A 21,789-nucleotide genomic window follows, 5' to 3' on the forward strand; every position below is an offset into this window, starting at 1 on the left:
TATTCATTAAATCATTTGGAATTCATTTTAGTAATATGGCATTATTTATGTTACTAAATCTTAAAGCATAATCTCTCAGTCATGCAAAACTGCAGAGGACAATTTGTTTCCAAATCTAAAAGAAGCATTTTTTTCTTGAGGGAATCCAAATTTGGTAGATATTTGTGAAAAAATGTAAACGTCATGACAAATCAGGTACATTTCATATTTCATTTGAAATACTGAAAACTTCTGGATATAAGTCTGTATGTTCAAATTGCAACTATGAGTGACCAATGTACAACAAGAATGGCAAAAGCCTGAAGCATTATTAAACGTACTAAAGTACATTAACAAATAATAAATCTTCTATAGTATCTTTTATTCAAAGTTATCACAGCATTTTAAAATTATTAATTCATTAAGCATCACAACACCTTAGTGACATAGGCAAGGTTATCTCCTAATCATTTTGTTTAGCAGTGAAAAAGTGCAGCTAGTCACATTTAAACAGAACTCAGGTTCTATTTATCAGCACACTTCAATATAATACAATAGTATAAGGTAATAGTAATAATAATCTTGTATCTACAGTGCACTCCTTGTCAACGGAATGAAACATAAACAAAAACATAATAAAACATAATAGTATCCTCTTAAAATAAAAAAAAAATAAAAAGGCAAGATTAATTTAGAATAGGGTAAGTAAAGGATAGTAAGAAAAGATGAAAATATAGGGTCAACAGTTATCATTCTAAAACATTTTTTTTAAAGTTTTAAGATGCTTTGAAAAGTAAAGAGGGACAAAATGAGATGGATTTCGGGCAGCTGAATGTTCAACACTTTGCAACCAACTGCTGCAAAATTCAGCAGAATTACTGTGGATCACGAGAGCAGAATTTGGTCCATGGGTCTTTTTAATATCTTTATAAATTCTATATTGGAAGGTCTGTGGGTGATCAGAATGTCTATTTCCTATAAGTTTAATCAAAATATTGTCTAGTGTGTCAAAACTAATGTGCAAAAAGAAAAGGAGTACTTGTGGTACCTTAGAGACTAACAAATTTATTTGACCATAAGCTTTCCTGAGCTACAGCTCACTTCATCGGATGCATGCACGAAAGCTTATGCTCAAATAAATTTGTTAGTCTCTAAGGTGCCACAAGTACTCCTTTTCTTTTTGCAGATACAGACTAACACGGCTGCTACTCTGAAACCTGTCAAAATTAATGTGAGGCACTATATTTGAGCAGGTCTCAGAAGCGTGGTCTTTCTCTATTCTAAATACTATGCAATATAAAAGATTATGCTTTCCATTTATGCAAATAAGCATAACCTCTCCACCATAACCCTGCTAATCCTTTCGATCAGCAGTATTTGGTCAGTGTTATTATAATGAATGAGAAACATGGTGGTTTAGGAATCTTGTTTTACTGCAGTTAATGAGGGACTGAAGCAAGATCTTAATTTCCTTTTCTTTTAGTGCTGATTATCAAAATATAAGCTAAACAGAGCTTTCTTTTTCTTATAAACAGCCAGCTCCTGATTTTCAGTGAATGCAGCAAACTGTAATGTTACTACCACTGAATCTTGCACCACCTGCAAAAAGACTGCTGAACATAGTGAAAAAAGGTGGTGAACAACAACGATGGAGAAAATGTTTACTGGTAATTAAAATGTACATAGCACTTTCATGTGGCTTGGGTCAAATCTTATATTGTAGGAATGTAAAATGTATCGGAGGGATTTTATTCATTTTTTAAAATGTCTTTTTGTTGTTTATCCTCGACCCCTATCCCTGACACCAAACAAGTATATATGATAAATATTTATTTTACCAGTTTAATATGTTATTTTGGGGTTAACGCAGAAACACACTAAGCTTTCAGCAGCACTACACTATTTTTGTAATAAAACCTAAAAATTTTTGGTTATTTTCCTATTTTCAGGCTTCGCATCGGTACTCTTGAGTGCCTGTTTCAACAACTTTTCCTTCCTCGTTAACCATGACACACAATGGGGGAAATATCCCCCTGGAGACAAGCCATTCTGTGAACAAAACAAGACCCCCGTGTACCCTCCTTTGCGTGGATCCAGGGCCACTTCTGAGACGGGGTGCACGACTGTCCTACTCGGGATGCCCAGAAATGGGGAGGGGACGAACCCGACCCCTGCGATAGCTGCCCCTCCCCTTCAATTCAAACCACGGCTTGTATCAAACCCCAAATCCCGGTCCGTGTGGGGCAGAGAGAGGCAGAAGATTAAGGGAGGAGGCCTCTCCTTTTCCCTGCCCTTACCCTCAGGAACCCCGCACGGTGCCGCACGGTGCCGCACACCCTCGGTACCTGCCCCTGCCCCTGCTCCAGCCCCAGCAGCGAACGGCGGCGGCGGCTGCAGCACCAGCACCAGCTCTGGCCGCTGTGTACCGTTACTAAGGCCCCCTAGCAACCAGGCGTCTCCTAAAAAGCGCTCCCTCCGGTGTGTTCTTCCGGTGTCCCGCACGCCGGCAGGCCGAGGCCGGGCCCTTTGGTTCCGGTTGCGGAGTTCGGACCCCGGCCCAGAGTTGGAAGCGCCGCAGGACTGGGAGCAGCCGGCGTTTCTTTAGGGCTGGAACTGAGCGAGTGGCTCAGGCGGGGTCTCCTGTGATTATCCAGACACGCGGGGGGAGGGTGGGGCTGGGTCAAGCAAGCAAGCCAGCCTGCCTTGATTCCTCCAGGTAAACGTCTGCCCTCCGTGGGGGCCGGGCCTGGGCACCTGCAGCGCCTCCTGGCCCGGGGGTGCCTGGTTCTCGGGCCCCGCCACTCGAGCAGGGGTTAAAGGGGCGGGCTGGTGTTTGTCCAGGGCATGCGGAGGGCCCTCACTGAGGTTTGCGGGGAGGGGCCTGTGGGTAGATGATGCCCCATTGTGATGTTTTCCGATCCCCTGTGTGGGCAGTTACCCCACTGCGAAGGGGGGTGTCACTCTGTTTTGATGTCCGCGGGGAGGACTGTAAGGGAGTAGTGAAGAGAGGGAGTTTGCTCCATTTAGATGTGTGTAGAGGAGGCTTTTATGGGTACGAGAGGGCTGCCGGATTTTGTTCACAAGGAGACCTTCCTCAGAGTAGTATGGGCAAGGAGGAGGTGCTTGTTTCAATGACTGGATGGGCCCCTTGTGGTACAGAGCAGCCCATACAGATGTACGGTGCATTGCCCCCTCATTTCAGTGTCTGTAGTGGCGCCTTTAGGACCATCATGTCCAGGCCTGGGAGCAATGGAATCTCTGCTGATGATCATGAAGGCAAGCGCCTAAGATTCTCAGGCCAGTCCCGCTTCTGTGAAGGAGCGGACTTGCTTCCCAAAATAGTGTTTGCAATAGCTCTCTTATCCTGTTAAAAATGGTAGTAGGAGAAAATAGTGAATAGGAAGTGTATGTGTTTATGGGGTCTAATAATGTTTGCAAAAAGAAAAGGAGTACTTGTGGCACCTTAGAGACTAACAAATTTATTTGAGCATAAGCTTTCGTGAGGTACAGCTCCGCTCACAAAAGCTTATGCTCAAATAAATTTGTTAGTCTGTATCCGCAAAAAGAAAAGGAGTACTTGTGGCACCTTAGAGACTAACACGGCTGCTACTCTGAAACCTGTAATAATGTTCGGCAAGAGAATTTTTATTATTTTCCAGTACCCCTGATTTACATACCCTTCTGTTTAAATCGAAACAGCAAAGGCCTCAGTCCTTTTTAACATTTCATTTGTGTTTCCTGTTGCCTTTTTATGGTGCTCTGATCCTTGTTGTTTGTTGCTTCTAAAGGGCCTGTTCGTGTACATTTGGTTTCAATGGAAGATGAGGGAATTCACAGCATTTTTGAGGAGGGCCTCACGACTTTGCAGGATTGAGTCTTAACAGTGCACTATTCCCAGGCCCCAGGGCAGAAATTAGTGAGCAGGGCTGTCATTTTGGAACAGCTTCATTGAGGGTGACTTTGAAAATGACCAGTATAGTTTTCAGTATTTCACTGAAACCTACAGAGCAATTTTCCTTCGTGAGAGGTATTAAAATGTCTTAAAATTCATCTAGATGAGGTAGTCCTTCTCCACATAAGCAAAACTTCTCCGCTGTGGGAGGAGGCTACTCTGCAGATCGAATCGTTATTCGTTATGACTGATTTGTTGTCTGAATCAAGCTCTCAGTCTTACGCGATGTGAAAACTGTGAAATGCTGTTGTGCTTGCAAAAATATATTACGTTTGTTTTTCAGTTAAGTTTTTGTGTAGCTATTATTTTGAGACCACAGAGGTTTTCCTCTTCCACTAACAGCAGCATTTCTCCTGTCAGCGTCAATGATGAAAATGCTTTGGGGCTTCATAATTGAACACCACACTGCCATCAGGCATTATATTGAAGAGAATCAGTTTGCAGGCGGGGCATGCATATCAAATCAGAGGGCCTCCTGGCCTCTTTTTTCTCCTTGAAGAATCTGTATGATTAGAGGCATTAGTCCAGGCTTGACAACTGTCACCAGGGCAGTTTCATCCCCTCTCCCGCCCTCCCCGGCGCGCCTCTGCCCCTTAATTCTTTTCAAGATTCAGTTCAGAGCAAACTTGGACTGTAAAAAAGGGGGTGGGGGGTGGGGAGGAGTGTTAATTTCCTTTAAAGCCTCAGAATTTGGAAATATATGTTTTTCGTGATCTGATAAGTGTTTCATTTTAGCAGAAAATGGTGACTCTTTCCCTGGGGTGTATTCTAAATTAACATTGGAGAGAAGTGTCACACAGTTTTGTTTAGATCGTTCATTTTGCATCATGTCGTCTTGCTTTTTTTTTTTTTTTTTTAAATCTGTTGTGTTGCATCACATCATAAGTGTAGCCCATAACATAAGAAACTAGGAGACGCAGCAGAGAAAGCACAGTGGGGGTTGGGAGAAGAGACTAGGTGACTGTAAGTGAACTCTGCAGCCTCTTGTTCTTGGGCTGTTCCAGGGAGCTGGAGAAGCCCCTGGGGTAACTTAAATAGTTCTGGAAGTCTGTCTGTCACAGCACTGTCGTGCAACTCCTGGCTTGTCACCTACACTGAGTTCTCAGGTGTAGTATTAGACTGTGCCTGCCCTGGGGGAATTCTCCCAGTTGAATACAGGGCTTTTAGGGCCCCTTTGTGCCAGCCCTTTTATGTGATGTAAGGGGCCCCAGTATTCTATGTTGCTTTGACATCTGGGATGAACAGTCTACAGTTCTTGCATTAATATTTTGTTCCTCTACTTAAAACAGAACTGTTAAGTTTAACCAAAAAATGCTTTAATTAATATCTTTATCACTGCTGTAGAGACCAATACATCTTTTTTTTTTAAGCTACCAAAAAAAACCCCAACACATCTACAGAAGCTAATGTGAAAATGTTGAGACATTCTATGACTAAAGTTATTTAAAGTAAACAAGTGGCTGATTTTCAATTTAGGAGCTCAATTTTAGGCACTGAAGTTTGAAAATTTTGGCCTAACATTGGCCACTCTCTTACCACTTCAAAAGTTATTTTTCCTCGCTTGGTATCCTGCTGTTAATTGATTTAACTCGTTAGGCTGACCTCACACTTGGTAAAGCAACCCCTCATCCTTTCATGTATTTATGCCTGCTCCTGTATTTTCACTCCATGCGTCCGACGAAGTGGGTTCTAGCCCACAAAAGCTTATGCCCAGATAAATTTGTTAGTCTCTAAGGTGCCACAAGGACTCCTCATTATTTTTGTCAATGGCTCTGAACCTGCACCTTATTGCATGCTGGAAAATCACTGTGCCCTCTCAGAATCCTATGCATATCAGTGGGGCTTTGTGTAGGCAAAGGGGTGTGTCCCAACAAATTGCAGGGTTGGGACCTAAACCTGTATACTTATATTTGCAAATGCTTACTCCTACTGGAAATTAATGGGACTACTCGTGTAAGTAAAGTTAAGCACATACTGAAGTCCATTAGCAGGATTGGGGCCAAAGCGTTTGCAAAATCGGAAAGTTTACAGCTTGAATTTACAAATATGCATGTTTGTAACTTTATTCACATGAGTAAAGTGAGTGAGACAACTCATCTGAGTAAAACTATGCATGTGCATGTCTGCATGGTCAAGGCCCGAGTCCTTGCGTTCTTTAAGTCAAGGACCATCGTTTAATCTATGTTTGTATAGCACCTAGCATAGAGGAGTCTGGCTCCTGATAGGAACCTCAGGGGGTGGGTTTTTTTTTTAATATAATCTCTTTAGGATTAATTTGATCTGATGTAGTCGATTTCTGCTGTGATAAGTAATAACAAGTATGTGTTAGTTAAATAGGATGACCATACGATGATTACTTTTTTAGAAATTAGTCTATTTATAGTACATCAGATACAATGTATTTTTCTTTAGCAGATACAGCATATGGTCTGTTTAAAGTAAAGATGTCTTTAAATTCATCTACATGTTTGAACCAAGAAAGCCATCAGAAATTAAAAAGAAATTTTGAATGTTTGAAAAATTCACAACAACAGACTACTTCATCACTTCAAGATAATCCACTTCAAAATTTACAGTTAGCATCCTGGGAAGTTCTTGAAAAGGCCCAAAAGAGTGGGAGATCAAAGTGCCCAAGATGTGGTAGTTCAAGGATGTTTTATTGTTATTCATGTTATGTTCCAGTTGAAACTGTGCCTAGCAAAGAAATTCCAGTTGTGAAGGTTAGTGAAACATAACATATTTATTGTGGCTATTATTTGTTGGGGGGGGGGGGGGGGGGGGGGGGTCTGTGTGAATACATTGCCAGCGTTCTCTTTTTCTAGGTCCTCTTTAACACAGTGGTAATGAGAGATGAATAAATTATGATAAAGTAGGGTCAGTTGTCTGGTTTAAGGAACCAGATGTAAGAAAATTGATAGTTAAGGTTTCAGTTCTGCAAATACTTATGCATATGCTCAACTTTGCATATACAAGGAGTCCCACTGAAGTCAATGGGACTCCTCATGTGTAAAGTTATGAAATTGAGGGATTAGGACTAATTCTTTAAACTCTTTTTTTAAACCATTCTCACCAGAATTCTCCAAATTGTAAGTGCCAGTGGCATAGGCATTTTGAAATCAAGATGAGATAGTTTGCTAAAAAATACACTCTAGGAATTATTTTGGGGGAAGTTCTATGGCTTGTCGTATACAGGAGATCAGAGTGGACCAGGGGTGGCCAACCTCTGGCTCCGGAACCACATGCGGCTCTTCAGAAGTTAATATGCGGTTCCTTGTATAGGCACCGACTCCAGGGCTGGAGCTACACGTGCCAACTTTCCACTGTGCTGGGGGGTGTTCACTGCTCAACCCCTGACCCTGCCACCCCTTCCCGCCCCTCCCCTGAGCCTGCCATGCCCTCGCTCCTCCTCCTCCCCCCCCCCCCCCCCCCCGAGCCTCCTGCACACCACGAAACAGCTGATCGGGAGGTGCGGGGAGGGAAAGGGAGGCGCTGATCGGCAGGGCTGCCGATGTATTACTGTTGCTCTTTGGCAATGTACATTGGTAAATTCTGGCTCCTTCTCAGGCTTAGGTTGGCCACTCCTGGACTAGACTATCACAATGGCCACTTCTGGCGTAGGAATCTGACTCTATAGTGGGGGTGGGGGTTTGTATAAACAAATGCTAGGGAGCTGCACCCATTTAAACCAAAGATGAATATGACTCAAAATGTGAACTAAAAAAAAAATAAAGAACTGCTCATAGTTGTATAACTAAGTCAGTTAACTATTTTCTTAAAATATATTGTTTTTCAGCTGAGATAGGGAATAAAGCTTTCAGAAGTGCCAAGGTCCCATTTACAAAAGTCACTTCACACTTAAATGCCACGGGCCTATTGAAAATTGGACTTTGGCTCATAAGTCAGTTAGGTGCTTTTGAAAATTTTAACCATTGTGCTTGACTCTGTTCACCTTGAAATCAAAGAGTTTTGTATTAATTTCAGTGGGTTGAATACCTAATACAAATAGGTGTTCAGGATTGGGAGCATAAGGCTGCTAAATTTAAATGCATAACTTCTTTTGTCCATTATTAATAACTGAAAATTAAAATTGATAACAAAAGTATCAATAGAGCCTTCACTTTAGCGACATTAGAGTGTCAAGTGTGCACATGTAATAGCTAAATTGCTTATTATTAAAAGCAGTGAGTACTATTTCCTGTGTATTTTAATCTGATTCCCCCCCCACCCCCATTTTGCATTAAACAGTATAGTTTTTAAGGAACTTCTGTTGAAATTAGGAACTTCCATATTCTTATATATCTAAATCAAAACATTTTTAGGAAACTATATGAATTTACTATATATTTTAAAAAGTTTCTGTCTGGGGATTTCCTAGACATACGTCCAAATTTGTTTATATGTCTGCCATTTTTGTTGTAGCTTCCTTTGAAGATTGACATAATTAAACACCCAAATGAAACTGATGGCAAAAGCACTGCTGTACATGCTAAACTCCTGGCACCTGAAGATGTTACCATTTATACATATCCTTGCATTCCGGAATATGAAGAAAAAAGACATGAAGTAAGAAATTCTGTAACAGGGCTGTGCTCTGGGGAAGTGTTCATGTGCCTTTCGTTTCCCAACTCCTGCTGATATTGCACTCCCCCTTTGCAGGGGGAGTGCAGATCCAACTACTCTGCCACTATTCCTCCATGAATCCATTCCACCCCACCCAGAGCATGTCTCTGCAGTGCATAGGGATATGGACATCCTGCCAGGCTCATGGAAACTTGCCTCCATGTGCAGCCTAAATGCACTGATTCTGTTGTGTCCACGATCCTCTGCACCCACAGAGAAGAGAGAGGATTTGGTTCATTGCGCTTTGTAGCGAGTATTTTACTTACTGCATAGAGCGGAAGTGTCAAACACCAAGCCCACTGGCCGCATTGCCCTGCTTGATGGAGTTATGTGGCCTGCTTGGCATATTCAACTTCTGCAGAATCTAAGCTTTTATTTTGTAAAAAGTAAGTTTCTAGTATTTCCTGGTGCAGGGAAAACCTACCAAATGTAATTGATACATGTTGTCGTCTTGAGTCAGAACAGAGCCTGAAATAATGACTGTGAAGAATGAGCACCCAGTCCTCAATTTCACTGCAGTGAGAATTCTGAAACCTAACAAATATGTAACGTCAGCATTAACAAATGGGAAGGAAAGAGAGTGAATGAGTCATGGGTGTGGGAATTGGTATTTGCTGCAGGGATGGAAATGTCAAGCAAAGAACAGGGAAGAGGGAGAGAAACAGAGGAAGGAGGATAGGGAAGACTGGGGAAAAAAAAGAAAATACTGCTGATCCTAAAGGAGGTCATAAATTCCCATTAAGATGCTGAATGTAATAAGGAGGTTTAATTATTGCATATAGGCCATATTATACTGTTGTTTTGTGTGACATACCATTGACATCTGTGGGAGTTCTGCTGTGATTAGAGGTCAGACTAGATTATCTAATCAACACTTCTGGCCTTAAAATTTAGGCTAACAAGTAGTCCTACATTTATACTCTGGCCCATAGACTATAATTAAAAGTGGAATTTGGCCATCTTCACAATATGAGATTGCACCCTGGCATAGAGAAATAGATTAGTGTAAACATCTGCATAGTACCTTGCACAGAAAATATTGGCTGGTAGGATAACTTTGTTTAACATGTATGGAAGTAATATACATGTAGGCTTGGCAGATTTTGATTTTTATTTTTTATATATATATATAATTTTGTTGGATATCTTTAAACATTTTATTTGATTTACGTTTTCACAGTTGCATGAAATTTTGGGTTTTAAGCAATTTGTCAGTTTTTATCGGGTTTTTTTTTTTTTTTTTTTTTACCATTTTCAGTTGCAGGAAACTGGGTACATGAGACAATAATTATTTAATGACAGCCTGTAGTAAGTTGTCAAGCAGCATTTTTCTATCTTTGCCTATCTGTAAATTTTCAGTTATTGGTGGTGGAAACATTTTTAGTCTGTTTGGATATGTATGGTGAAATTGATATTTACTGACATTTACTGTTAAAAAGCTAATTCTGCCAAGCCTGTACATATTTAATGAAACCCTTGCAAATAATTAATTTAAACAAATCCCTTACCTTAATTTAGTTTTTCCTTTACTCTGTCTCTCTTCTTACCCTTTGGGGCATTTGAAAAACATTTTCAAAGAGAAGTTCACTTTCATCTTGTATGGATTTAAATGGTTTTATTTGTGTATGTGGATTGCTGTACAGAATAGGTATTTTCTTTTTTAATAGAAAGTTTCTGGTAAAGTTTCAAGAACTTTTAACATTTTCTATCAAAATGGCACTCGGATCTCTCTATTTGTTTTCATTTTAGATTGCACTTATCTTTCCTGGTCCTAACTCAATTTCGGTAAAAGATATTATTCTCCATCTGCAAAAAAATGTTCAGAAAAATGTTAGTTGTGGCAATGATGATGATTCTTCAGCAGAGCCATTTCTCAAGAAAGCAAAAATAGAAACAAAAGAAGATAGAAACCTAAGCGAACACAAATCAAACAGCAGGCGTGAAGACACTGTACTGAAGAAAGTAATATTTATTGACAGTACTTGGAATCAAACCAACAAAATAATCACTGATGAGCGACTCCAAGGTAAATAAGTAAATAAATAAAATGGGATGTTACAGCTATAGTAAAGTGGCTAAATGAAATATACGTATTTCTTTCCTAAATGCAAAAGACCTGATTGGATACCATAGTGATGAGCAGGGTCGAAATACATACATGAAAGTAGATCTGAACATACTTCACATCAGGGGTTCAATTATATGACTTAAAATGGAGAAATCTAAAGGTGTGGCTGTTTTTTTGTTTGGTGTCGTTCCCCCGCCCACCCCCGCTTTTGTCAAATATCTGAACATGTTGTGTTACACAGAACCTAGTTCTTCCTGACAGTATCAATAATGCCATCAGTGGAAAACATCATATGAGTATTGCTGCTTTTATTATGAATTAGCACAGTGTTCTTGTAGTTCTGCACAGCCTTCATTGTGTTCTATTGATTAGAAGGATGACACATTTAAGCATTCCACAGAGAATTAAAATGCGTAACAACAATTTGGCAGTTTTATACTTGTGCTATGTAGGGCTCAATCCTGCTCCTATTGAAATCAATGGCAGTTTGAAAACTGACTTCACGAGAGCGAGAGCAAGCCCTTAGGTTGGAAGGCACATTTCCTTCATTTCTACTCTGTGTACTAGCTGGCAGGTGTATTAGCAAGTATGTATTTCTCAACTTAATTTCTACCAGCGTATGGAGTGGGCATCACAGGTTTCCTGCATGGAAGATGAATGCTGCTTTGCTGCCCAGTTAGCTCATTAAAAATACTACATATGAGCATAATTTATTATCCAATAAAAATCCTATTACTAAATATATTTAACATAAAAATTGTTATCAAATAAATTGATATACACTACAGTGATGTATTGCTTTATCGCATGGTGTAAATGTGAACTGATTTAAGGCACTTAATAATCCTATTCACAAAGGATGAAATTCAGGAAACCAACATGCAGCTAAGAAACTTGGGATTTATATGGGTGTCTTGTTTGTGACTAAGGAGAGAAAATCCTCCCCCCTCCCCCCTCCCCCCCCTTCAGGGCCAAGTCATCGGACTGCACCATAGCCCATCCCTGTACCTATTTCAGCCTATGAGACAGAATGGTAGCTTCTGCCTTCTAATCTTCTAATCATTGTGGTCACCACCAGTCCATCTCTTGCTCGTGCCTATAACCTGCATGCACATCTTTGACTTACACCTTTTTCTAGGTCCTCAAATCCAGGCTAAACTTAAATCTCGCAGAATCTTTTGGCATAACATCTCTAAGATATGACTATTCTTATCCATCCACACAGCTAAAATTCTCCTCCAAGCTCTCGTCATCTTGATTACTGTAACATTCTTTTCTCTGGCCTGGACAAATGCAATCTTACCACACTTACATCATTTCGGAATGCTGCTGCAATAATCACTTTCCTAGCCCATCACTTTGACCACGTTACCCCTCTCTTTGAATCCTTCCACTGACTCCCCATTCTCTATTGCATCAAACATAAGATACTTGTATTTAGCTTCCAGGCACTTCACAGTAAATCGCCACCTACCTATCACCTCTCATTTGCCAGTGAGCTGTCGATGCGTGCCTCCAGTCAGCCCATCACCCAATTGTTACATTTTCAAATAAACGCTTTTGTACTTTCTCCCGCGCTGCCCTACATGCTTGGGAGAAGCTCCTTGTAAATGTCCACACACTTACCTCGTTTCCATCTTCAAAACTCCTTTTCTGTGATGCCGACAAACAGCTCAAAAACTGTTAGGCTGCTGGTGGGCAGAGATCACTGCCTAGCTTGCTGACCAATACTCTTGTTTTTGTTTACTTGAACTCCCCCATCTGTCTGTGTCCATTGTCTTGTGTTATACTTACACTGTAAGCCCTTTAGGGCAGAGACAATCTTGTTCTGTTTGTACAGTGACCACCATAATGGGCTCCTGGTCCATGACTAGAGCTCCTAGGCGCTATAGTAATACAAATAATAATAATGTAGGGATTTCGTCTACTTAAGAGTTGACCCAGTGGACCCTTCCCCAGGTTATATAATCCCAAATTCTCTACTCCACACCACCCTTCTAATTCTAGTCTAGTCAGAATCTTATGCAGTCCTTGTCACCAACGTACCTGAGTGCCTTCCAGTAGTCCATTCAGTGATGTGACTAATATGTGTTACGTGTGGTTCATTCTCTCTTCTCCTCTCCCTATGAATAGGTTAGTGTTTTGTTTTTTTAATATGTACACACTATGTGTTTATATTAGAGAAAGTAAGTCAAAAAAGTGCACCTTGCACTTGAAGCAGAAGGTGGTGAGATTTGTTCTGGTCCTTAGTTCCCGTGGAAGTTCCTTCCATAGTCTGGGGTGGTTCTTGACAAAGCTTTGTCTCCTACACAGATGAGCTTTGCTGTTGTGATAGAAAATTCCATGGTGTCTGATGAGTGTTTGACCGCAGTTTTCATTCTGGAACAGCACCTTGAAATTAAGGGCGGAGACCATGAATTTGAATTGACATTCTGTGGGAAGCTAATGTAGAGAATGGCAGACAGATTTGATAACCTCCATTTTGTTCAGGTTCAGTTTCAACTAACTCTTCTTCCATCTTGGTTGTGGTGGTGGTACAGTTGTACATGGTGAGGGATAAGTAGAGCTGTGTATCATCCCCATATTGTTGGCATGTGAGTCCATGTCATCTTACCAGTTCATCTAGTAGCTACATAGAGATGACTAAAAGGACCAAAACCTGAATTGTACTTTATGCAGAGCTAGCATGGAACCAAATGCCTTTATTAGCAGAGGATGCAGAGACTCCTTTTGTGTCCATGCCACTCATGTCTCCCTCAATTCCCCCTATTATACCTCAAATAGGACTAGCTGAGCTTGTGTACTGCCTTAAAGGCATGAATTTCACCCCTACCTCTTACACTATGGACTTGTTAAAAATTCTTTTGTGGGTTGGTTGTATTATTTTTCTCACAGGAAAATTGATGGCATTCACATCGGTCTGTATGCACCTCAGCTGCACCCATCAGAGTTACACAATCACTATCATTCTTCTGTTGCCAAAAAATAAGTTACTACAGTATTTGTTCAAATAGATAAACTTAAAAGAAATACTGGAGAGAACCATTAATGAAGTGTGCCAAGAAAATGTAAAATAAAGTCTGTGTTTTGTAAGCCTGCGTTTATATATTTCAGTAAATCTAGCTAATTGCACTTACAAGTGAAAGCAATATGGGACATCAATTAGCCTTGGAAATAGACAACCTAGGAGACTTGGACATAATTAAGTATTTCTAAATCTTATTTGGAAAGTGGTGTAATATATCTTTAGAAAACCAAACCAAACCCAATTGCATTACAGACAGGAAATATTTGAAAGTTGCTAATGCTTGGTTAGGACTGATAGATTACTTCATTAGAAATCAATGATCACTGGATCTAAAAAGTAAACTGTTACATTCAGTATTAATGATTACTTTCCCAGAGGTAATGCAGCATAAGTATGGCTGTTAAAGTAGAAGATTGCTTAGGTAATTTTTCTGTAGGCTTAGTCAAATCTCTTTTATTAGTTTACATATTCTCTTGTGCAAATATATGCCATGCATCTGCTTCAGTTTTTAAAGCACCTATGCTCCCTTCTACTTCTGCAAGTAAATGATAGCCTGTAACTGTACATGGAGGCTACTGGAATGTGGCAGGAACTATCTCTGTGGCATATTGCCCCTTTATCCCGTCCTGTGGAGCAGCGGTGGGCAACCTGCAGGCCACACGCGGCCCATCAGCGTAATCCGCTGACGGGCTGTGAGACGGTGTTTACGGTGACTGTCCACAGGCACAGCCACCTGCAGCTCCCAGTGGTCACAGTTCGCCGTTCCCGGCCAATGGGAGCTGCGGGAAGCCGCGCATGCTGAGGGACGTGCTGGCCGCCACTTCCCACAGCTCCCATTGGCCGGGAATGGCGAACTGTGGCCACTGGGAGCTGCAGGTGGCCATGCCCGGACAGTCAATGTAAACACTGTCCCGTGGCCTGCCAGCGGATTACCCTGATGGGCTGCAGGTCTCCACTGCTCTGGAGGCATTTTGTGAGGAAGGTGCAGGTCTGCAAAGATTTCCTGCCCCTGTTCCCCACCCAAAAAAACCCAGGAGATGGGGGAACAACTTCTTCATAAACTCCTGTAGGCTCCACCTATAAATAATGTACAAATCCTTTTTCTTTATGATTTGGACACCAAGGGTGATTCAAGGGACAACAGTTGGTAGGAGAGCCCTAGCAACACAGAGGCAAGGGACCAATATGTGGCTTCCCTTTTCTTGGGCTAAATTCCCCAAGATCCACAGAGATGTTGAGAATCTGCAGATTTAGAGAAGGGGGCTGAACCCCTTTCCACTTCCACATAAGGGACAAACAATAGCAACCAATTCAAGAACTATAAGGAAATTCCAGTGAGCTGAAACTAGTGGAGCTCTGAATCCCCTGCACAATAATATCCAACATGGGGATTCAGCAGAACCCTTCAGCATGTGCTTAGAGTCAAGCATGTTCAAGTGCTTCGCAGAATCAGGGAGTAAAGCTTTAGTTGTTGAATAAAACTACAGCGTGTTGGATTAAGATTCACATACTCAGCGGTCTCACAGATCTTTATCAAGACACAACACTCAGCAGGTGGTGATCAGTTACTTGTAACTGAGAAGCTCATCAGCATGATTTCATCACAGTCCTCTCCAGCACCTCCCTTTGTTGCACAAACTTATTTATAATTTATCTTTTCTTATACATTATATATTAGTCTCTCATTTTCATGTTAACTCTCCTCCCCAACACTACAACTTGTGTTACTTTAAAATTGTATTTTCTAGTTTTTTAGCGAGGTTTTTTTGGTCAAAAACATAATTACTTTGCAATTTCTTACACATGCGCAGTTCTACTTTTGCTTATTCTGTTAAATGTGGTTAGAACAGACCAGGGGTCAGCAACCTTCGGCACGCGCCCATCAGGGTAAGCCATTGGTAGGTCGCAAGACATTTTGTTTACATTGACCGACTGCAGGCACATCACTCCCCCACAGCTCCCATTGGCCGGGAATGGCGAACCAAAGGTTGCCGACCCCTGGAACAGACTCTTAAAATTCACAGCAGGCCTCTTTCAAGCCTAAATGTGCCTTCATTCCCAATACAGTCATTAAAGTAGATTAGAATGGGAGCTTGCAGGTTTTCGTATCTATCATCACAGGTCTGGATGTAATTGTGAAGAAGTATGGTTGCTTGTGGTGATGATAAAAGCACATAGAAGAAGAATGGGAGCATAAGAACTAAACTCTGAAAGGTGACCATCAGCCAAATGAAGTGCATGTGAGAGAAAATAGCTTCTGTATGGACAAAATTTGTTTGTTCTCCATATGTGCGTGTTCTAAATGTCTATACTTCCATCCTGCCTAAATCCCAGATTGGCACAAACATTTATTTTATTATTTGAGCTCAAAATATGTGGATACTAAACATGAAAACAAGTCAAAATGTTGACTTCCTGGATAGTCTGAGTTACACTCATAAGAACAACTAGTGTTTGTAACAAAATATTGCCTTTGGCTATTTAGATACAGTACAGAGATGATGGAAATATGCTCAGTAAACAGTAACACTTAACCTCTTCTAAATTTTTTGTTCTGAAACTCTTAAATACTCTGTGCTGAAATTAATTGATCCTGTGCCTGTATTCTCATTGGAGTCCGTGATCTGACTGTTGTTTAACATCTTACTTCCCTTTCCCTGCCCCCAAATGTTAAGCGATGGGAACTTTGTATTGGAGGAATCTTCCCTACATTTTAGTTCACCACTTGTAAGGTGAAATCCTGATTCTACTGAAGTCAGTGGGAGTTTTGCTATTGACTTCAGTTGAGCCAGAATTTCACCCTTATTCTTTTGGTTTATTGGGTACTCCTCTGTTAAGAGGTCATTGAAACTTTATATAGGAGATAAACTAGTGTCATGAAAACTGCCTTTAGTGCAAAAATTAAAGGAAATGATTAGCCTGTATCATTTTTATTATCCTCAGTTTAGACACATTTTTCATTACCAGTTTACATACTGTTTAATGCCTGTTATGACATAGTGTACTTTGAAAAGAAAATTCTATTAATATACATGTTGTTAGCTGTGAAATAAATAGCTAGACTCACCTTGTGATTGCACCAGAAACAGTTAAATGTAGTTTGAAGCTATATAAAAAGTACAAAATTGTAAGTGCTGGGCTCCAGGCCAGCTTGGGCTCCTGAAATAGGGCCATTTGGAGATGGACCAAACTTCTCTGTCTGTAATTTCCAAGCAATTCTCAGACCATGTTGTAATTACTGATGTTAAACTATCTCAAGATACAGATTTTGCATCTTAATGTTAACATTTAAGAAGATAGTTCAGAGCCTGATTTTGCAAACATTTATTACACACTGTAGTGCTTGCTAACCTAATTGATCCCATTGACTTATTATGCATTTTTAAAGAATTTTCAGAGTAGCTGACGTGACTTCAATGGGGTTTTTTTAGGGTAATATGGGATTGCACTTCAATAAGATTATTTAGGGCTCAGTAGTGAGGAGGTTACAGCATCAGGGCCTTCAGTGGCTTTTGAATCATTGCATGATTGAAATCAGCATCATTTATTCAGTTTTCTAAATATAACGAACATTGTAAGATATTCATGTAATATGGGCCATATCAGGCCATTAGGTTTTAAGCAAAACTCCACTGATTTCAGTTCCACTGAATGAGTTCTGCTTAGAAATAGATGATGCATTGAATATATATTAAGCACTACTCCGCCTTCTCTAGACACATTAATTTCAATAAAATAAAAAAAAGTAAAGGAAAAAAGCAGATAGTAAACTTACATTTGTCACCAAGCCCTTGCATGCCTTGCCTTCAACAATTTTCTTTCATAAGTGACCTGTTATGGCCATTCCAGACATCTCAAAATCAAATCCCTGCGGAACTATACCTTCCACTCTAAGACCCTTAGCCCCATCATACAGTTATGTCTGGTCTTGAGTCTTTGCAGGATTGGGGCTTAAGGTCGTGTTGCTGCAACTTGATCTATGTGGGCAGGCCTTAAGCCTAGACAGAGACTCATGGAGTCAATGGTATTGTGTAGATAAAAGATCTACCATGAAGATCAAATTGTAGGGTCTGGGCCTCAAGTAGAAATATTTATAAAACTTACCTTTTTTGACCCCAGTGAGGATGGGGGAATTATTGCCAACATTAAAAAGCAAAAACAACAACAAAACCCCTCAATAGCTGACAATTGTGTGTATCTTTGTGATGTTACATATAAGATTGGCGGGATTCGATTTCTATTGGTAAATGTTGATTTCACAGTACCCACACAAACCTAGGGAAAAATGTCCATCAATGATGATGATGAAGGTTAAGATTCTGTCATAGATATTTTCAGTAAAAGTCAGGGACAGGTCCTGGGCAATAAACAAAAATTCACCTGTCCCTGACTTTTACTAAAAATACCCTAGGACGCGAGGACAAACAGAGCACTGCTGGGGCTTGCAACTGCCCTGGTCCTGCTGCTGCTCCTGTGGCCTGGGCTGATCACTGCTGCTTCAGCCCCGGGGGGCTGACCCAACCCCTGCCATTGCGCCAGCGGGCTCAGGTTTGGCCGCCGGTCAGCTGTTCCAGCGGCCACTGCTCCAGCCCTGCTCCAGAAGAAGTCATGGAGGTTCCAGAAAGTCATGGAATCCAGGACCTCCATGACTGAATCATATCCTTAAAAATAATTGAAATTTCCAAATAAGCGGAGTAAGAAAAAAGGTGCTTGAGAACCAAGAGTTTGATTTAAGGCTATTTGCTCTGTATATTTTCATGTGTGAGGTTGATGATTTGTGTTTAACTGTTAAAGTTTTAACTTTTTGAATCTTAATGTCTGCTTGTGAGTAAATAATTTTCTGACTCCACACATGATTTCCTGTAATTGTGAAAATTTAAATCAATAAAAATGTAAAAAAAATATTTAAAACCCAGAATTTTATGCAACTGTAAAAATTTTAATTGATAAAAATGGAAAGAATGCTTAAAAACAAACCAATATCATCCATCAAAATTATAAAAAAATTGAATTCTGCCAAGCCTAAATATATAATAAATACCTAGCTTTTATCTAGCACTTTTCACCATTACCCTCATTGTAGAAATGGAGAAACTGAGGCACAGAGACTTACCCAATGTCACCGAGCAGGCCAATGGCCAAGATGTTAACAGAACCCAAGTCTCTCAATTCCCAGTCTGGAGCTCTGTTTGTTAAGCCACCCTGCCTAACATTTGTCTCCTTTTTCTTGGCAGGGTTACTACAAATTGAGTTGAAAACAAGGAAAACTTGCTTTTGGCGTCACCAGAAAGGAAAGCCAGATACATATCTTTCTACAATTGAAGCCATTTATTATTTTCTTGTGGATTATCATCAGGAGGTTTTAAAAGAGAGCTCCAAGGGACAATATGACAACCTGCTTTTTTTCTTTTCATTTATGTACACGTTGATAAAAAACGCCAAGAATTCTGCAGGAAAAGAATAAGCCAAGCTATCCATTTGTCTGTGAATAGCACCATGTTTGTCTTTCTTTAATTATGATAAAGTGAAGTAATACAATTTTTTGTCTGAATGACATTTGAGTTCAATAATAAAACACAGCGTATTACAGTCTGGAGTTGTCTGTAATGCTGCTCCAAATGCAAGAGCAGGATCTGGTTGTGCACACACTTGATGCGTAATTTTAATCACTACTTATTTCAATGACATTATGCATGTCCCTAAGGGTTGGCCAGTTAGGGCCTACTTTGTGAGTCTGACCCTGCAGTACACACCTCGGGTAAAACACAATGTGTCGGAGGCAAGGAATGGAGGATTAAGACCTCAGACTGGAAATAGTAAGATCTCAGGATTTTAAAGAGGAGTTAATATGTCAACACGGAATCTCTTTCTAAAACGTACAGTGTAGTTCAGGTGATTATACTGTGCAGGAATGTGCTCTAACCAATCAGGTTGACTTCATGCTGTTGATATTACAATTGCTTACTGAAATGATTAGGACAATATTTCATCGGGGGAAAAAAATTAAAAGACCCAAGTTAGTTGACTGAATGGAAAACAAATGATAAACTTTGTTAGTTTTAAAGCTGGAAAAATGATTTAGTTATACAGATAAAAATACAGGCCTAGATTCATAAAGGTACTTAGGTGGGGTGATGCTGAGCAGATCCTGGTAAAATTTTTAAGTATAGACCAGACCTAAGCTGGCTAGATATTTCTGTCTTTTTCCTGTGTTGGTGAGGGAGTCACAAGTCTTGCAAAAGAGACAAGAGAAATCATAATAATTAACCTTTTTCAGAAATCTGTGAGTTTATTTTAGCTGTATCTTTTTTTTCCTCACTAAACCTGGACAATTTTCCATCTGCATTGGTCCTTCTCTCCCCTCCCAAAGGGGGGAGCCTCAGTATCCGAGGGCAAGTAAACAGCACTGTGAAAAAGGCATTAAGAATTTCTGTTTTTAAACTTGTATAGAATTTTGTTTGGGGCTATCACACTAATTAATTGTTTTACTTTTGTCTGAAGTGTACCAAGGTATTGAATTAATCACAATAAACAGAGCATTGAAATACAAATTAAAGAGCCACTTTTTCAGACAGCTTCTAGCTAGTCTCCAGTTTTACATGTCCACCCAATTTCACTTCTTCAGGTAGGCATGAAACAGGTATTTATTTATTTTTTTTGCACATGGAAGTCACTCTGTGTACATACACAAAAGTGAAGGTCAGGACTGACCATTTGGCCCTAGGAATAGAAAGATTTAGTTAGTTAGTATGCATGAATTAAAATAACACTGTTCATAAAAGGCACAGATTGAGGGTCAGAATGATAAACAGCATTTCAAATGTGATGGTGCAGCTACTAAAGTGAAAAGCAAGTTTGTGTGTATTTCTCTTACAGAAAGAAAAATCTCCAGCAGCCATCTCTGTCAGCTATTAGAACAACAGATTTCTTAGTCATTTGTTTTTATTGTTATTGAGAGAGGTTATTTGGCTTTTCACAATGATTAATGCTATTTCCTCTGGTATGAATTTTGATGGTCTTTTTGACATTTTCATCCGTACTTGTGTTTCTAAAACAAAGATTACCTTAAGAAAGTCAAAGAAACACTTTAACAGTGTATAATAGTTTGAGAAGAAAAAACTTTCACCCATTTTAAACCCATACAAAAAGTGAACTCAGTGACCTAATGTTTTACAAGAATCAATCAGAGGAGAAAATCTTTTTTTTTTTTTCTTCCAAGACATTTCCCTGAAAACATGTTTTTTTTATTTAAACGGTAGAGGTCAGATAAAAGCTTATATAAGCTGGTCTTCGTTACTTTTGGAAAAGTACTTTCATAAGGTTAAAAACATTTTCCAAATGTAAATCTGGGTACCTCACTTTATTTTAACAATGGGAGTTAAGAAGCTATTCCAAAAGTAAATTAATTTTAGTTCTCAGATGAAATCAATGTACAGGCAATATTTAAAATCTGGAACATTGACTCCAGAAAGTTGGGTTCAGATTTTTTTTTTCAAAATTAACTTTGCTAGAGGGGTACACTAATTATTAAACCAAAAGAATCACTCTTACAAATATGGGACACATCTAGGGTCCACATTATTTAGAGTCTATTGGCATTCCTCTGATAACCTTGTGGGGGGGCACGCAGAAGGTTAGTGTAACCACTGTTTCAGACCTGTTCTGGCTGAAACTCGGCTTCCTCCAAAAAAGATTTAAATCCATTATTTAAGTTGGAGACTGGCAAAAAAAGAGGCTCCTCAACCCACTGAAAAAGTATCATGGTCTCCAATAGATTTTCCAGCTTCTAGCCAAAAGAATAGCTTTGCATTGCGAAATGAAAGACAGCAAGTATTTAATCCTTTCAAGTAGAGTTAGCAGCACTAACCTCCTTCTTAACTAAAATAAGGGTCAGGGGCTAAGGGATAATTAGTTAAGGGCTAATTCCGGACCTATTTCTTAAAACTGGAATGGTCCCTATCTCATCTGACTGAACCCAAAGAGAACCTCCCATCCACCTAAGACATCAGGTCAGGGAGGTACTAGGAGACAGCATGTGGAGTGAGGGGAAAAGACCGGTTTAAACTTGGTCTAGCTAGCAGCAAGCTAAAAGGTTTCAAGATACAGGAGAAAAAGGAGGAGCAACCCTGTTTTCTGAACACA

The 21,789-nt window shown here is 40.0% G+C and overlaps 2 protein-coding genes across 7 annotated transcripts in view; one reads left to right on the forward strand and one right to left on the reverse strand.

Moving 5' to 3' along the window:
- The window catches only part of FAM227B (family with sequence similarity 227 member B), a 218,353-nt gene extending 215,901 nt beyond the window's left edge, over positions 1-2,452 (reverse strand). The window contains exon 1 of one of the 5 annotated variants that reach the window (XM_043523330.1): positions 2,325-2,342. The gene's annotated coding sequence lies outside the window, so the exon portion shown is untranslated. Of the gene's footprint in view, positions 1-2,276 lie in introns of all 5 variants that reach the window. The other 4 variants (XM_043523331.1, XM_043523333.1, XM_043523332.1 and 1 more) reach the window with 4 other exon arrangements.
- A 27-nt stretch (positions 2,453-2,479) lies between these two features.
- DTWD1 (DTW domain containing 1) lies at positions 2,480-20,198 on the forward strand. 2 transcript variants are annotated; one of them, XM_043523336.1, is made up of 5 exons: positions 2,480-2,695; positions 6,344-6,651; positions 8,351-8,494; positions 10,301-10,577; positions 18,882-20,198. In XM_043523336.1, exons 2-5 carry the CDS (start codon positions 6,376-6,378, stop codon positions 19,109-19,111), a joined length of 927 nt encoding a protein of 308 aa, XP_043379271.1. In that variant the 5' UTR covers positions 2,480-2,695; positions 6,344-6,375; the 3' UTR covers positions 19,112-20,198. The 2 variants fall into 2 exon arrangements, with proteins under 2 accessions (XP_043379271.1, XP_043379270.1); XM_043523335.1 differs by lacking the exon at positions 2,480-2,695 and adding an exon at positions 3,675-4,006 and having other exon boundaries at positions 6,347-6,651.
- Positions 20,199-21,789: the final 1,591 nt, after the last annotated feature.

This window comes from Chelonia mydas, chromosome 10, assembly GCF_015237465.2.
Source record: "Chelonia mydas isolate rCheMyd1 chromosome 10, rCheMyd1.pri.v2, whole genome shotgun sequence".
NCBI classification, from domain to species: domain Eukaryota; kingdom Metazoa; phylum Chordata; order Testudines; family Cheloniidae; genus Chelonia; species Chelonia mydas.

Coding starts and splice junctions, on each gene's coding strand:
- DTWD1 (XM_043523335.1), top strand. CDS start 3,946: ATGACCAGTATAGTTTTCAGTATTTCACTGAAACCTACAGAGCAATTT. Junction 4,007..6,346: donor GCAATTTTCCTTCGTGAGAG/GTATTAAAATGT, acceptor TTTCTTTAGCAG/ATACAGCATATGGTCTGTTT. Junction 10,578..18,881: donor CACTGATGAGCGACTCCAAG/GTAAATAAGTAA, acceptor TTTTCTTGGCAG/GGTTACTACAAATTGAGTTG.